At 39.1% G+C, this 17533-nt stretch overlaps 2 protein-coding genes across 2 annotated transcripts; one reads left to right on the top strand and one right to left on the bottom strand.

Annotated features, from left to right (window-relative positions):
• The first annotated feature begins 1254 nt into the window (after positions 1-1254).
• Positions 1255-2445, top strand: gpx1b (glutathione peroxidase 1b). The gene is made up of 2 exons (XM_057337970.1): positions 1255-1566; positions 1797-2445. Exons 1-2 carry the CDS (start codon positions 1345-1347, stop codon positions 2145-2147), a joined length of 573 nt encoding a protein of 190 aa, XP_057193953.1. The 5' UTR covers positions 1255-1344; the 3' UTR covers positions 2148-2445.
• Positions 2446-3370: 925 nt separating this feature from the next.
• Positions 3371-17516, bottom strand: usp4 (ubiquitin specific peptidase 4 (proto-oncogene)). The gene is made up of 22 exons (XM_057338490.1): positions 17335-17516; positions 15676-15803; positions 15368-15498; positions 14334-14460; positions 13666-13811; positions 13510-13568; positions 13182-13325; positions 12624-12741; positions 12366-12539; positions 12117-12275; positions 11738-11962; positions 10767-10850; positions 10478-10572; positions 10199-10381; positions 9889-10109; positions 9381-9602; positions 8095-8165; positions 7722-7837; positions 7436-7585; positions 5741-5844; positions 5328-5416; positions 3371-5071 (listed from the first exon to the last, which is right to left on the bottom strand). Exons 1-22 carry the CDS (start codon positions 17481-17483, stop codon positions 4949-4951), a joined length of 3018 nt encoding a protein of 1005 aa, XP_057194473.1. The 5' UTR covers positions 17484-17516; the 3' UTR covers positions 3371-4948.
• Positions 17517-17533: the final 17 nt, after the last annotated feature.

Raw genomic sequence — 17533 nt, 5'->3', positions numbered from 1 at the left:
ATAAAACATCTCTTGGGAGAAATAATATGCATATTTTATTATAGCCCATTAAAGGCAATAACAGACTTCGAGGCAGAGTGCTATACAGTATTTGCCTAATGAAATGTCACAATGCACGAACACTTGATAAACAGGAAAAATACCGAAGTGATGACTGTGATGTGGAAAACAGTGTCATAAATAATATAACCACTAGATTAATTTAATCCACGTTTTTGTCATACATTTTTAATTTAATGATGATACTTCAGACGCCTACAGAAATAAGTTTATTCACTGAAGGGATGCACTACGTCTTTGAACCACTAGATGGTGTGATCGACCAGAAACAGTGCGTTTTCTAACTCGAAATTTTCTCAATCTCAGACAGGATAAGACGTATTTCGCTTATTTCGAAAACATTATCGTACATACTGAAATACTGTCTGTGACCAATAAATCACAGACAACACGTAACGCCTTCAAAGCGTGAATAATGATAAAGAAACGTCTGGAGTTATCTGGAGTTATTCATTCTCTCTGAATAATGGACCATGTTGCAATGTCTTGGGTTCGACTCGCTGTATCATAAATTGCACTTTAAATTGAATCTGAATGTGTTAGCTAAATATAAATTGTGAGAATTTCCATTAAATACAGTAATTGTTTTAAACATTTTCATGTGACTGCTTTAAAGTGCCACTGACAGTAATGCAAAGCAAGGTTTAGGTTGGACCGAACTTCTAGTTGATTCTCTATACTGTAGATACTGTACTGTCTCTGTAATATTGTGTATAGTGTGAGGTAATGAAGTAAACAACTGTGCAAGAGAACAGTCACAAGTACAGACTCGCATAAACACCATGTGCAGGACAAAAATAAAGCAGCCACATCATAACGACACTTTGTAACAGCTAGTTAGTAAACCAAACACAGGTCAAACCAACACAACTGATAAGCAATTTTCACAGTAATAACCTATCCAGCATGAGCGTATTTGCCTCAAAAAGTTTGCTGCACCTGTCTTTTGTAAAATGTAGGGAGCGTGGTGAAATTCGTAGCTCTGAACGTATATTAAAATGTTTGGTGACGTTGCTGTATGTCTTTGTACGTTAAATACACACATTTTGTCTAAAAAGAAGCGCAAGGTGTACGTTTATAGAAAGATTATCTAATATTAAGAGAAAATAATTAACTTTAACGAACTATACACAACATTTTTGTGACGTTCCCTAACATTCTACGGGAGTTTTAAAAGTGGGCGTGATTGGTAATTGCAGATTACGCTGACCTCAAATAACAGTTTTACATCAGAGACGTTTCCTTATTTCGCACTTGTTAACTGCAAGACAGTGTAGGACAAACATGTCTGGCATTAAATCATTTTACGACCTCACAGCTAAAACGCTCACAGGCGAGGAGTTTAAGTTTTCATCTTTAAAGGGCAAAGTGGTCCTCATCGAGAATGTCGCATCTCTTTGAGGAACGACGACCAGGGATTACACCCAGATGAACGAGCTCCATGATCGCTTCTCAGAGAAAGGGCTTGTGATTCTGGGAGTCCCCTGCAATCAGTTTGGCTTTCAGGTAAGATGACAGACATTTTACGTGATATTCAGAAGCAGGTGTCTATTCTTTAGGGCAGGTGCGTGTGGCGCACTTTATGTCATGCACTTCCGTCTTGCATGCTCACTGTTTAATAAAGTCAGGATAGCCTTAAGAATTTAATTCAAATTAAAATGTACATTAAATTGTAATGTACGTCATTAGCTAAAATGTTTATTTGTCATGACATTTCTTTTTTAAAATTTTAATAGGAAAACTGTAAAAACGAAGAGATCCTGATGTCCTTGAAGTACGTCCGTCCTGGGAATGGCTTCGAACCGAAGTTCCAGCTTTTGGAAAAGGTCGATGTGAACGGCAAAGACGCGCATCCTCTCTTCGTTTTTCTCAAGGAGAAACTTCCGTTCCCGAGCGACGAGCCAATGGCCTTAATGAGCGACCCAAAATTCATCATGTGGAGTCCCGTGTGCAGATACGACATCGCGTGGAACTTCGAGAAGTTTCTCATCGCGTCCGATGGAGTGCCATTCAAACGCTACGGCAGAAGATACCTGACCAGCAACATCGATGGAGACATAAAGAAGCTTCTCAGCGTCGCCAATTAAAATGTCTTTGATACCGAATGATCTCTAAATCCAGCATTCAAAGTAAATCAATAATCCTGTTGCTAGTGTATTTGCATATCATACTATGACCTTTATTGGTCTCAATGGGTTTTAATAGCAGGTCGTGGTCTCTTGTGCGTGATGTTGCTATGTTTGGACTTTTACTTTATGAAGATGCTCCTGTAAACATGCTTGTCTGTGGGGAGGATCTGATGTCATGCAAAAGCTCAAACTAAACAGTTGCATTAATCCCATGTAGCACACGTGCTTTATGGACCAATAAATGTTTTCTGCTGGGTTTCCTTGAATTGTGTTTTGCTCACTGTGGGACGACATGGCGACATGTTTTTGTATGTTTTGTAATACTGTAGTCAGCATCGGGTGCTCTAAAGTGTTTCATTCAGTATTAATGAGTTGCAATGGAAACTTATCTTCAGAGTGCGCGTGCGGGCTGAGAGTAGAATTTCGCTTTTGCAAAACAACTTGAATGGGTTATTTAAATTTATATAGGCCTAATCGTTATTAAACCTTTTATGTTTATTAAAACAGCTTCTCAAAGCACATAAGAAAGCCATATTCCTGCAAAACTTTTTCATCTTCTTCGCAAACCCTCAAAATTGGCAAGTATTTTCATGTTTGGGTCAGTATACATATTTTATTTGAAGCTTTTGAGTTTAAGTAAATTATATAGATAGCCTAATATAAAAGTTCTATTATCCATTTTTAATGGTTCAGTGGGAGAGCGAAGGCAGCACACAGGAGTCACTTAAATGCCGACAAATGTTTAAGACTAAAATGACTTTTTGGTCAATGAATCTCAGGCCTTCCAATTCATTGCTTTGATAACTACTATTACATTCTTATAACAGAAAATTGTAATAATGATTAATTGTGTCTAAACCAAATAGGCTATTCGTGATCGGTTTAATTCTCAAACTGAGGATGGCAGCATCAAAGGGACAACATTTAGATCAATTATAGCATTTATTATAAAATCTGTCTAATAGGACATAAAAAATTGATATGCCAATCAAAAGAATAACAACACTATTTTATTTTTGGTTAAATTTGAGATAAGTCTCCCTACACAAGGTGAGTGAAAAAAAGTTTGAGAACCACTGACCAAGTCATTAACAGAATCATAGTAGATCAGAAACACAAAACTTAAACTTTTGGTTTAAAACGCATAAAACAAAAGATTAAAAATAAAACCAATATGTATAATCACTTCAAAATGTTTATTATATTTTCAATTAAAATATGCTTAATCAAAACCTGGTGTTGCACATCTTGGCATGATAAATATTAAAACACAAAGCAGTACTGTGCCCCAGATACTGATCAAGTACATCTATGCAAAAAAAATGAACCAAACAAAAACTTAAATGTGTGTTACTTCTTTAGAAAGGCAGCTGTAATGGGGTAGTTAGAATGCATCTGAACTTAGTTTGCCTTTAAATTTTAAAGCTGGATTTATAATTCACCAGCTGGATGATCAATTTGTCATTGCCATAAATAAACAACAACAGTGTATATACCTACCGATGACCGCTAATGCCAAAGTAAACAACAGGAATAATAACACAGTTACCATTCTGCAGACTATGAAAATTGCATGCCATTTGCCACAAAAAAGATACGCTTGGAGTAATGGACAAAACAATGTTGTGTATAACGCTATTAGCAGAATGATGCATTTGTAACATTGCTAAAGCCATGATATACCCATTGTGCCACAACCAGATGGCTAATGTGCCAATACATTTACAAGAAATAACATGGCTATTTCTGTATCAAGGTGATATCCAATTAAACCAACCCGTATGGTAATCTCTGTCGTGTACATTTACCTGTTCCAACTGTCATAAATTTAGCACCACATTTGGCTTAATATTTCTTGTCTCCAGTCAGAAAAAAATCATTGCGAAACTTGTCAAATTCTGCATTAAAGCACAAACCATCCAATGAGAAACTGGATACTCCAAAAGTGCCATTTAGATTAAAACCCTTATTTCAGGGTAGTAAACGCATGAACATTATTTTAATGTCCTCCTCCTATTATCTTCAAAACGCAAGCAAATATCTCTTTCTCAAGTTTAGGGCGAAATGTCAACCTGACATTTTGTGGCATCTAGTTTGAGCAACCTTGAGAGTAAAAACTCTCAGGCCAACACCCACTTTTATGGCATATTTATCCAGCAGACTGCCTTGTGATGGGATTGATAAAACATGGAGACAATACTTAATATAAAGCACAAGCTTCCCCAAGAGAATCTCTGTGCTCATCACCACAGGCTTAGAAAAATTCACAGAGAATCTATTCTTCACAGGAGGCACGTTACAAGATGCTGAAAGCTAGAGTCCAACATTAGTGAGAAAAGGCAAAACATTTCAGATGAGCGTAGTGTTGCATACATGGTCTATTTCTAGGCAGTTCCCCTCTTCAGATCTATGCAAAATTTCAACTAACATTCATGTCGTCCAAAAAAAGAGGTTATATTGCCATTTTACCCTCATTTCAAACAAAAGAAATTCGCTTCTATTATCAGCAGGCATCAAGGTCCAAGAATAAAGTCTTTCATGTCACGCGTCAAACTAAAAATCTCTTTATTTATTATTAATATCCTTTTTTGGCTCTGATGCATGTGTGAAAGAAAATTAAAATAAAGCTTAAAACAAAGGGCCTTTTCGTGAGCCTTTAATAGTCACTGAAGTAGCCAGGGATGTGCGTTGATGCATTGTTGGTTTTATGTAGTTTTTTTTCAGTGCCTGTTCTTTTTTTTTTAAAAGAGTAAAGAAACTCAGTTGGTGTCCATGTGGTCATCCAGGGTCTCTGGAGCTCCACCTAGTGATGCAGAGGGGGGAGATTTGGATGGTGTGTCCGCTTCTCTGCGTTGGTAAAAGAGCACGTAAGCTGCTTTAGTCTGTGGAGAAAAACATGCATTTGACATGAATGTGATATTTATCCTTATATAATGCAATTCTACCAAAAACATGTCAAAGAACTATGAACAGCGCTTGGGTTTCAGTTTAAGTCTGGATCTTATTTGTCATGAGCTGAATAGAACAAGTGTTTTTAAATTGATGAGAGCAATTAATTGACCTTAAAATTGTTTGACGACTCATTTTATGGCCCGAAAGGACAGCAGAATATACTTTAATAAAAAGCAGGAGCCTCACCACAATCTGATCCTCGGTAGCAGCAGAAACACTGCTGTCATCAAAATAATACCATTTTCCATCCATTTTGTTCTTGCCATATGCCGTGTCTGAAAGAGGAAATGAGTTTACTGCCCAACCTCAGAAATTTCAAAGTCAAGTAACCATTCCTAGGTACAATTCCAGGAAGACATACAGTGACAAATGCAAATGATTAACTGTATGTAACATTGTCTGTAGAAACAAATCAAATATTTTATATCTAATCAAGCAAGTAAGAACAACTATGATTCATGACAAATGTAAAGCTGTCGCCACAACCTGACAGCTAAGACATTAAAAAAACTGAGATAAGAATAGGACACATGAAGAGGAAGTAGATGATTTCACAAGGAATTAAGTGTTATGAAATAACAGAACTGAGAGTGACTTACAATGGCCACCACCCATTCCTCCATAATGGTTGGAAACAGCGATGAGGTCATAGACGTATGGGTCAGCTTTGGGGTCGCAAACAAACTCTGACATGTTCAAGTCCCTGTGAGAAAAACAGTGAACATTAATGTCCTGACATAACATGTTACCTGAATTCAGTTCCTTTTGAATAACGATACAATCACAATCACAATAATTCACAAAACATAAAAATATATTGATTTAATTGTTTTATGCCTTTACTGCGTATTTCAACCCGAGCAGTGACATCTGGGGTACTGGACTTTGTTCTATATCAGTTTACCACAATGAACAATGGATGTGTTTGTCTATGATTCAGCTTCCCAGAAACTAACACCACCTTCCTTATTGCAACTGTATTACCTGCCAACCAACTGCTTTAACAAATAGCACCTCAAAAATGGGATGAATGCTAAGAACTTCAGTCAAATAGATACCAGGCTAAAACAAACTGATGAAAATGTGTTGTAGTACACCGGCAGTGTGAATTTACAGAACGTTACGACGTTGCAATTCACCATTCACATTACACTACTAGTTGTTTACATCATACACAAATCTACACTGGTGAATCATCTCAAAGTCAAAAGTTCATCTTTTAACTGGCTTATAAAAGTGCAGCCTGAAGATCTCCAAATGGGGGCAGGAAACTCCAAAAGGGCCAATCATTGATAGATGGACAAACCACAGACAACCCTAAACTGCACCATTTTTGTGGTACCACTCACTTCTGTAATTCACATCACATTTCCTTAGTACAAAAGGCAAACTGACATTGTGGTGCCATCTAGTGGGTAAATGAACATATGCCACATTCCAAGGAGGATACATGTTGTCATTTTAGATTTCCATATTACAAATATGACTAATTTCACACAATCTGTGTTCTTTCAAGACAGAACCGTTAGAAGGTAAAAAACTGCAAGACAACTGCGTTTGTTGTAACAATTGTTCTACTTTTGCAGCATCGCTCACTTGCAGTGTAAACATGGTGTAAATGTTAGGGTAAGGCCGATAGAAGATGCCATCGTCCATCGCCGATGGCTGACAGACATCACAATGTTGAGCAGGCATCGTGATCAAGAGGCGTATACTCCAGTATATCCCCAGAAGTATACTCCAACCGTCTGTGTGAGCGCGCCGCCCGCATGATGCAATTTTCATCATCAGAAGTGACCACGGTCATCTGTACATCCCGTCCGTGAGGTCTCAAATTGGGTACAACTGCACACTCCCGAGACAAATGTTGAAACAGCCGGGTCAGTCCACGGGATGGCATACTGCGCATGTGTCGAGCTCGTCTATTCGCACTTGTCCGCAGTCGAGTGTATGCTTCGGAAGATGTGAAGCGCGTGTGTGCGCGCGAGACGGACATAGAAAGTGAAATAACCAAATGGTCAGCTGCTGCAGAGGATGCCAAAATCTAAATTGCTGATGAGATGAAGATGAAAATATCTAGTGGAAATTTACAATGTTAAGTTTTTAATGATATAATTGTTTTAATGTTTTGGCAGATAGCCATTTAGCAAACTGATATACCCCGAACTCTCGCCTCGCGATGTCATCGTTCATCGCGTATTTTACTGTATGCATCGTCCGATGCCAATGTGGAAGACATCGCCCAACCCTAGTAAATTTGAAGCAGACAAGCAATGTGTCAAGCAGGTATTTACCTAATAGGAAAGTCCACAACAGTGTCGAGCTTGTCTCTCCAGCAGCGATTATAAGAAAACCGCTTCAGATGCACGACCAGGATGCGCGGGAGAGACCACAGGTCAAACTTCTTAGTGGCCTGCTGGTGTTTCTTACATGTGGGGCAGTACCTGTAGAAGAGATACACATCAGCCAATAAAAAAAAGCAGTTAAAACTATTGCCCATCTGAACAATCCTAAATGTATAAAACAGAGCCGTGTGGGGAGTAAATCATGTGTTAAGTAATGACTTGAGTGTGTTCTCACCAGGGGTCGTGTTCTCCTAAAGTCTCCATTGTAGTAAAGAGCTCGATGCATTCTCTTAAAGCTACTGTAGTCTTCTTCTTCTGCGTGTGCAACGTGCTCTCGTGTTTGTCGTAGGCCTAGGAAGAGACTTCATATTAAATGTCTAAGGAACACTTGGATTGGGTGGATAGTAGAAGAGTGCTGAATGCTCAACTAGTCCAACACCATACAGACAATAAAGGTCAACAACTTATCAATTAAAAAACATAGTTCTGGTGCTTGGAGAAAAGTTTCAAATTGAGCTCAAATTGTCAAAATTTCAGGGATTCATCTGAACGAGGTCTGGTGGACCCTGATTTTACATTACTTCCTTATAATTTACCCAAAGGATTACCTCAGCTTCATCATCATCATAGCACGTTTTCTTGATGTCCGAGTCCCAATCGATGGCTACTGTAGAATGACCTGTGAAAATTTACATTCATTAGGTTCTACCACTTTGGAAAGAATTCTGTTCATATTAAATGATCGGTGCAATTCAGTATTGAAGGTAGGGCTGAACGATTTTGAAAAATAATCTTAAAATAAAAATAATTGCCATTATTTTCACCAAAATTGCGATTTAATATGCGTTTATTTTTTAAGCACCTTAACTTCTTTATTATTTAATAAAGAAAACCAATAAATCATGGTAACCAACGCAATATTAGACAGATTAACCATAAACTATGAAATTTTGTTTAAATATACTGCTTTAAATGATATTAGTTGATGATGAATTGAATTCTAGCCATGTAAACAAGTAATAATCATGACAAATCTTGGTGTAACATGAAAGTCATTAATCTCAGAAACTAAAGTGCAGATTACATAAATATAAAACAAAATTGTGGCTTTACCACACTCAGTAATTTGATAATGCAGAGTCACTGTAATAAACATGATAAACATGTTGATTGCACTTAAACACTGTCTGTTAACTTACTAGACAATCTTTAAATAAATAAGCAAAATATAAACTATTAATATATGTATTATCATATATATTGTATTTTACTATTGTGTAAATGCTGCATGATGTTAGCAGTCTTGCACCTTGAGGCAGGATTAATGTTAGCACACACAATACCTGACACTGCGCAGCATCATCCACACAAAACAGCCAAAATAGTACCATGCTGTTCCTCTTTTACGCTTAAGTTTCCACAGTGCCAAGTTCTGTCGAGCATGAGGCCATTGTAAAACAGGTCCATGTACAAATTTATTATTCTAAATGCAGACGCGCGGGAAGCAGTCGCGGCGTGCATGTGGTGCAATGCGCTCTTCAGCCATGGCTCATGGTTCAAAAACAGACCCGCGGCAAACACGCTGATATAGAGAGCGACAGTCGCGACGCAAAAGAGGTGCAACGAGCTCTCTTCACTCACAAGCAGTCACCACGAGAGAGCAAGCTCCCGTCCCAAGCACTTTTGGAGAAAGCCGTGTGGCACACATTTTCCATGCATTTTTAATGCTTTTGATATGGTACTGGTGAGCTCCGAGCAGGGTCGCATCAAACTGTACATCCCCATTATTAATCGCAGTCTTTGCGGTTAGAAAATCGCATTTATCACATCACGATTTAATCGCAAATGCAATTAATCGTTCAGCCCTAATTGAAGGAATTAAACAGATAGTTACTTGTGAGTTTAAGATGATTGCCATCAAAAGGCAAAGAGCTAATGTTGGCTGTTCCGTACGAATTAACCATGCTGAAAGAGAAGAGTTTAGGCTTGGAGAACGATTTCCCACTGCTGCTATTGGGTCCGTTCTCTGGTTCTGAGTCTTCCTCTCTGTCCACAGTGTCTGAGTGGCTGTTCTCCGGTTCTGGACTCTCCTGGTGATCCATGGCCTCCTCATCACCTTAGACGCATGAACAGATTTAAGTATAACTGCAGTCACAAAAAAGAGCTTGCATTGCCATTGACGCATGCTAAAAAACAAATGGTTTACCAAAATTACCATCATACTGAAAACAGTGAAATGGAGTCTTTTCTATTACAATTCAGAAATGCTAATATGCTAACGATCACATGAATTTATTTAAATATTTAAAAACAAATGCAAATATTCATTTTAAATTATAGCTGCCAGCAGCGTACAAGCATTTCTCAATAAAAAAAACGCCTCAAATTTCTGAGTGCCTTACCATCACAAACTCCATTGGGGCCGTTGCAGGTTCCAGAATGGTGGCTGCCGTTGGATCCAGCGCTGCAGGAAGCTCCATCTGAGACCGGGCTGCTGCAGCCGCTCAGTGCTGTGCTGGATACGGAAGCGACGCATTCTGGTGATTGGCTACTGCTAGAAGAGGTGGCTGAGGCTGACGCCCTACTGTCTGTAACGGTTCCCTGCGAACGCTTAACGTACCGCCTAAAACAACAAAAACAAAAGTCAACCGGATTTGAAACAAAAGGACTGAATTTTGAATAACAGGCCACCAAACAAAGACCGCCACTGACCCGATTCTCTCCAGCACAAGGTCATAGAGCGTATCCACGGTAAGGTTGTGGCGCGTGACAGTGACGAGGAGAGGTTGACCGAAGAGCATCGTTCCAGTGGAGCCTCCACTGTGCTTGGCATGCCTCTCTCTGAAGTACACGGGCAGGTTCATCCTCTCGCTGTCTTCCTCTAATACCTCGTAACTATTACCACAAAAGACACAACAAGTAAGACCACAGAAAACAACACTAAACGAAACAATTCAATGAATATATGGGGTAACGTAAAAGACGACTTGCACAAAGATGTCATCCTTCTCCATGATGTGATTGAGACCATCGTCCCGTTTGTATATTTTATGGAATCTGTGATTGTAAACATCTGCTACAACCATCTAGAGAGAAAATAAGAACAGGGAATTTTGCTTGTTTGTTTGTTGTATAAAACCCCCATATTGTTCTTTAGCTAAACTGCATCGTTAACAATTTACTTGCATTGTGAGAAAAAACTGTTTGTGTTTCACAGACGACAAAAAAAAAGTATGTGACTCAATAAACATGATTATTTTTGGTATAATAAAAATCGTACATTCTCAGAAGGAACTCCAGATATTTTGGCCAAAGCGCTGCAAAGATCTGCCACTACACCCATTTTTGGAACCACGACACGGTACTGGAAGAAAATAAAAGCATTTTTTAGTCCAGATTGTGGACAAAAGCCTATGACTACTAGGGGTATAAAGGTACGTGTATTCGTACCGAACAGTCACAGGCAACATTCCAAATATAGTCATCATTCCTATGCCCTACTCCTTCGAAGGCCCTCTGAGTTTAGACTTGCTTAAATTATGCCATTAAAACAGCGACATCTGCTGACGGACACAATGCTTCGTTGTCACAGGAACATACCAGCTGAAGATAATGAGGAAATTACATCACTTACTTTGCCAAGTGCATTCCAAACATCTACATAATGGCATGCAAATGCCCTGTCCACTCCAAAGTCTAAACTACAAGGGCTCTGCCCTTAACGGGAGTAGGGTATAGGAATGATAATTTCATTTTGGAATTTTCCTCTCGACAGCTCGTGACGGTTCGGTACGAATACGCATACCGTTAAACCCCTAATGACTACGCATATTTAGAAAAACAAGTCTTACTTTCATAGCTCTGGACTGGGGGTCAATTCGGACCAAGAACACCTCCATAGTGCGATCTTTTTTCATGGGTAGGGGCAGTGTGAGGTAGCAGAAGGGGTCANAGCGACATCTGCTGACGGACACAATGCTTCGTTGTCACAGGAACATACCAGCTGAAGATAATGAGGAAATTACATCACTTACTTTGCCAAGTGCATTCCAAACATCTACATAATGGCATGCAAATGCCCTGTCCACTCCAAAGTCTAAACTACAAGGGCTCTGCCCTTAACGGGAGTAGGGTATAGGAATGATAATTTCATTTTGGAATTTTCCTCTCGACAGCTCGTGACGGTTCGGTACGAATACGCATACCGTTAAACCCCTAATGACTACGCATATTTAGAAAAACAAGTCTTACTTTCATAGCTCTGGACTGGGGGTCAATTCGGACCAAGAACACCTCCATAGTGCGATCTTTTTTCATGGGTAGGGGCAGTGTGAGGTAGCAGAAGGGGTCAAAGGTAACAGAAACTTTGGAGCACTCTGGGCAAACCAGAGTAGATTTGAACAAGCCGTGAAAGATGTCTACGATTATGGAGTCGTTCCGCAACCTGTGGTTCGCCCATGCTTCCTTAGCTACAATCTACAAAGAGATAAAACATTATTTACATAACACAACAGTATAGTTTATGGACCAGTGTCATTATCACGCAAAAAAACAACAACCAATGAGAATACTAGATCAACACTTTCTTTCGAACTTTGATTTAAATGAACGATGGAACCAAGAGGTTTACCTCATCAGGACGTCCATCAGCATCTCTCAGGGCCAGGTAAGGCTTCTTCTTAACACGGTTAAGGTCCTCATGCAGGCCGTCCAGCAAAAAGGCCAGCAACTCTTGTGAATCTTGTTGCTGGTACCCTGAGAACTGCGGGGCAAACCGACCCACCTGTGTCTGTCCAGGAAGAAGACATTAGAATTGTGAATGAGTTAATAAACTGCCTTCCGTCTCTACAGCAACTAGCATCTTAAGTCATGCACTTACTTTAAAAGTGCGGGGAGCCACGTAACTGCTCCTACTAAGCCACATCTGTTTGACCAGATCTGCGTACGCCTCTGCGATCTCCCCTCGCATCCCTAACGGATTTTCCCGGTTGATCTCAGCTTCGTACCGATCCTCCAGGAAATATTCCGTCAGTGGGGGAGTGTTGCTCAGGCACTGCGAATAGAAGAAAATATAAGAATTTGATAAAAAAACAGCAATCGTGGTGAGGATTTTTTTAAGGAGCTTTTGTGCGTGCACCTGGAGAGCAGAGTTCATGAAACAGGTGTTGCCCAGGTTACTCAGACCACAGAGGCCTGGCTGAGCGGCCGATTCTCTGTAACTATAGGACGAACTGTACGAGTTGTAACTTCCCAACCTGTAAAGGCAAGTTGGGTTAGCAAAGTCACAGTGCACTTGGAAATATTTTCAGAAACAATACCAGAAAACTGGAAACTAGAGCGGTTCCAGTTCCCATGTACACTCAGAGACAGGAAGTAAACCTGCAACAAGCTGAATTATGCAAACCATGGGAGGATGTTGATTATAACATTTTATCAAAAGGTGTTTTAAGGGTGGTCCCAACAAAACCTGAACAGTACTTAAAAGCAACTGCACTTCGATTTTTTCAATGGTCATTCAACAAGCAAACAATTGAGAAAAAAAGCTGTTTACAGTTACATGACTTCAACTAAAGTGCAGTGCTATTTTTACAATTTAACAATGTTTTTAAATGTAGATCCTCCAGTCTGAATTCATGGGTTTTATGAGACATAAGAAATGACATTCTTGATCATGACATTAGATATATGATCTGACCTGTTACCAGATGTACTGTTGTTCAGCATGAAACCAGAGTTGCTATTGCTATCCCCATTCGTTATCGGGGAGGAAACGGTGGCAGACGAATTGGAGGAGAGTTTCGGGGAAGTTGTATAATTTCGAGAGGTGGAAGTACTGGACCTGGGAATGACCAAATGAATTACAGTCTCAAATAAGTTAATTCTCAACTTACAAATAGAAAAACTTGTATTCTGTTATGCCTAGTAAGAACCGTGTTCTGTTAGCAACAGTTCAGGATCACTTTCTATCATAAAATGTCAGAGATACATCAAATCTGAAAAAAGCTGCTACTGCATGTACACACTTGGAATGGCTTTGCCTTGGCCACGTTCCATCCTCGTTCTTCTTCTCAATAACCAGCACCTGAAGGAGAAACGTCGGCGAGACGAGATTCATGATGTGAACTTATAAAAACTCACATTAAAAAAAAAAAAACTGTAAATGTAGCGCAATGTTTTACCTGTCCTTGAAAAAGTCCTGCGTCCTGTACGGTGCTGTCTAGCTTGTTCAGTTGTTCGTACGTGTTGCTCATATATTTATTCCACAGCCGGGTCTCTTTTTCTGATGGGATGTCGAATAACCTCCTCATCTCTTTTTCAATGGTATCTGACCAAAAAGAAATGAACATATTATAACAGGAGCTGCAGAGGTAAATACAATCCTGGTAAGAGCTTCAAGAGTTTTAATACAAAAATTTGTACAAAATTTAATCCATATGAAATAATCTTATTGTACACTGCTGATGTAAACACAACATGTAATGAAAGCTGCAATCTGTAAATTTTCCCATTATATCCCCATTGCTATTTTAAACTTAAAATTGCAGGTTACTTAATGTATTTATCTTTACATGGGTCAAAGTAAAATGACGTCAAACTGACATTTCCTGCAAAACTGTACCGACAGGTCAATTTATAATTCACAATTATAAGATTAACTGTGTGAATCAGGGTGCGGTATGAACATATATTTTTTAACACAGATGTTTACCTACTTGCTAATAACTGTTATTTTAACAAACAAACAAAAAGATTAAAACTGCAGCTTTAAAAGGGTTATATTAATCCATTCGGGTTATGTTAGGAAATATTATTTTTTAAATAATATTTACAATTATGAATCTCATACCTATAGTGTCCGCTTTGCTGAAATGGCAGGTGACTACTTTATCGATGTTGTCATTTTCACACAGGTTTAACTCGAGCAAATACACTTCCACTTTACAATGCTTCACAAACATCCCATGCTCAACCACCTGGGAAACATATAAAAAACAGACTTAATATGAGAAAATTACAAACAAACTATCAATCTGTATCTCAACTTAAAAGGATACTTCAGGCAAGAAACAAAATTTCCCCATGTTTTACTCACCCTCAAGGCATCCTTCCGTTATCCCTCTGCTGCACGTGAACCCGAGGCTTGTTTTTCAGAGGAGACGGCGTCCTATTGGAACAAACGAAAAATGCCGCGTTCGTCACCGGAACTTCATGCGTCATTTGCCGTAAAAACAAGCCTCGGGTTCACGCGCAGCAGAGGGATAACGGAAGCTAGACATTAACGTTAATAGCGCTGTCAATATGGATATTTCTCTTAAATAAAAACATCGATTCGCTTCAGAAGACCTTTGTTAAGACCACTGAGCCGTGTAGAGCAGTTCTTTGATGGATGGATGCACTTTTTGGAGTATCAAAAAATTGATCACCATTCGCTCCCATTCTACCGCTTGGAAGTAAAATGATCTGTGGTATTATAACTCCGACTGCATTATTCTTCAAGAAGAAAGTTTCATATTCAGTTAAGATGCCTTGAGGGTGAGTAAAACATGGGGAAATTTTGTTTCCTGCCTGAAGCATCCCTTTAATACACTTTCACAAAAAAAAAATAGTGACCCTTTTATTTCATTGCGTAATGTAATGTTTCAACGCAATTATCAAAGACAAAAATATGACACTGACAATTTAAATAAGACATTACTAGTTTGGAATATGGAAAACGATCCTAGTGTCTATCTACCATACAGGGGACATAAAAAGCGTATTATGTTGCATACATTTAAAAAAACACTTGAGTCTCAAAGCTCCTTTTGAGAGAGCAAAATTTAAAATCAATGTTGCATTAGGAGCATTACAAATAAATGTACAAAAAGGAAGAGGTGTAACCTTTCTGATGATGGGCTTCTGACCCTCCAAACAGCCATACCAGCTGACCAGTTTATTCCAGGCCTCGGTAGGCATCAACACATAATCTAACTCATCTATAAGATGTTCTTTAAGCGTCTGGGATTCATTATCTGTAACAGAGAACAGCCACACTGCTTTCAGTCAGATAATCACCAATATTTAACAAATCTAAAATGCCAGTATCAGATCTTTGATAGCATGTCCAGAATGATCCATCTGTAGACAAAATACAACCCCCATGAACAAGAATGCGGCAAAACAAAAGTAGGCACAACATCATTCATTACCTGAAAAGAGCCCAGAGTTGTCAATGGGTCCCGGGTACAGATTGTGCTCTCCGACATTGTACATATCCCAGCTGTCAAAGCCCACATATTTCTTCCACTGTTTAAACCACCGGCTGTCAATCAAATACCTAAAAAGTGGAATAATGGAAAGATCAGTCCGTAAACCAGTGGGACGAGAACGACAAACGTGGATTTTCTCCAAAATTATAAGGGACGGGCTGAATTCATTAAAGAGGAATCCTGAAAGCAACCTAATATAGAAACAGTCAATAAGGATGTCTTTCTTAATCTCATCTAAAGTTGGAACATGTTCCACTACGTAAGCTTGTTAGCAGGTTTCCACTTCACTAAGAAAGACATTAGAAAAAATAAACAAAACAAAACGGTATCACCACATACATTAATCTAGTCCAAATTCAGTTCAGTATGTTATAAAAATAATTTTATTAGATTCAAATTCATTTTTCCATAGTTTTTACACTTTTGAGTTGAGGCAAAGAAGCTTCACAGAAAACAATTTAGAAGGTTTTTTGGAAAAAGAATATGGAAAAATACAATTATGGGAGCCTTAAAGGTTCCCCCCCAAGTTTTAAAAGAAATTTACGATATCTCTTTCATTTTAAGCCGATACTTAGTAAATATTATCCCATCAAATGGAATAATATAATCACTTTTTCAAGTCTACAGATTTCAAAATAGAACGGTTAAAATCTTTACATGCAAGTGAGATTTAAGTACTGTAGATATCAAGTCCCTCTGATTTAACCCTAAAACAAAAGCAAATATTATGTCTCCTATGACAACTTCACTTTTCTCTCAGCTAGCTTTCAAAATAAAACAGCTAGCAAAGTACATTTTCACATGTTTACTGATATAACAGCATGAACATGCACACATTTTGTCCTTTAATCTCTAATAATTCGAAACACTCCTTCACTTAATCACTATTTGCGATATACAATCATCATGTTGCCAAACAACATTGTAACTGGGTGTTATCCAGTGGCCATGACAAAGCACAGACTCGCTGTAATACTAGTTTAGGTGGTTTAAACTTCGCTTTAACCTCAGAGTCAGAAGTTAAATCGTTATTTTAGTTTCGTTTGACCGTTACTTTGAAACAAGATTAGCGCCTGACACAAATGAACTCTTAACGATACATACCGTTAATTGATTAGCAAACTAGCCTGGCTAACTAGCATCGGCTAAAGAAGTGCCTTACATGCATAACGCTAACTTATGTATATTGCATATGAAAGAACTGATAACTTACAAGTTACTAGTTAAATTTGTGCAACAAACCCGTAGTACTGACGTGTCTGAAAGCGTCTCCGACGGTCATTTATTCGTAAAGGTGATATTACGATAAGAACGGGGATATCTGAAGTGAAACAATAAGCTAAAGCTGGTTAACCTGTGCTAACTAGCTACAAGACAGCGTCCTCGTTTTAACCCGACACAATAGTGTTAAATCCTTAATGTAGTCAATTAATGTGTACAGGTTCGTTGATTCCAATTGGAGAGATTTAGCGGCTGCTAGCGGAACGGGTGGCTTTCCGGAGCCCCGGCCAGTGAAGGGATTTCCGGCAGCCGGTGTTTCGTAGGCCTGATGCCGACAAAGCGTGCCTTCCTTTCGGTTCCATTGAAAAAGCCTCTTACCACTCGTCTCCCTTCCGAAGCGGCGTTTTCAGAAGTGTCCCTATGCTCTGCTTTTGGTTCTCAGTGGACGGCACGGGTGTCTGTGTAATCACCGGCTTCTCATCAGGGTCTGAAGCGTTACCCGACTCGGGTCCGCCTCCCTCCGCCATCGTGCAGCGAGTGAACCCGCAGTGACCGCGGGCGCGCTGAAGTATATCGC

Source organism: Triplophysa rosa, linkage group LG7 (genome assembly GCF_024868665.1).
Source record: "Triplophysa rosa linkage group LG7, Trosa_1v2, whole genome shotgun sequence".
NCBI lineage: Eukaryota > Metazoa > Chordata > Actinopteri > Cypriniformes > Nemacheilidae > Triplophysa > Triplophysa rosa.
The sequence above is the reverse complement of the archived record's forward strand: the minus strand, read 5'-3'. Positions and strand labels throughout refer to the sequence as shown.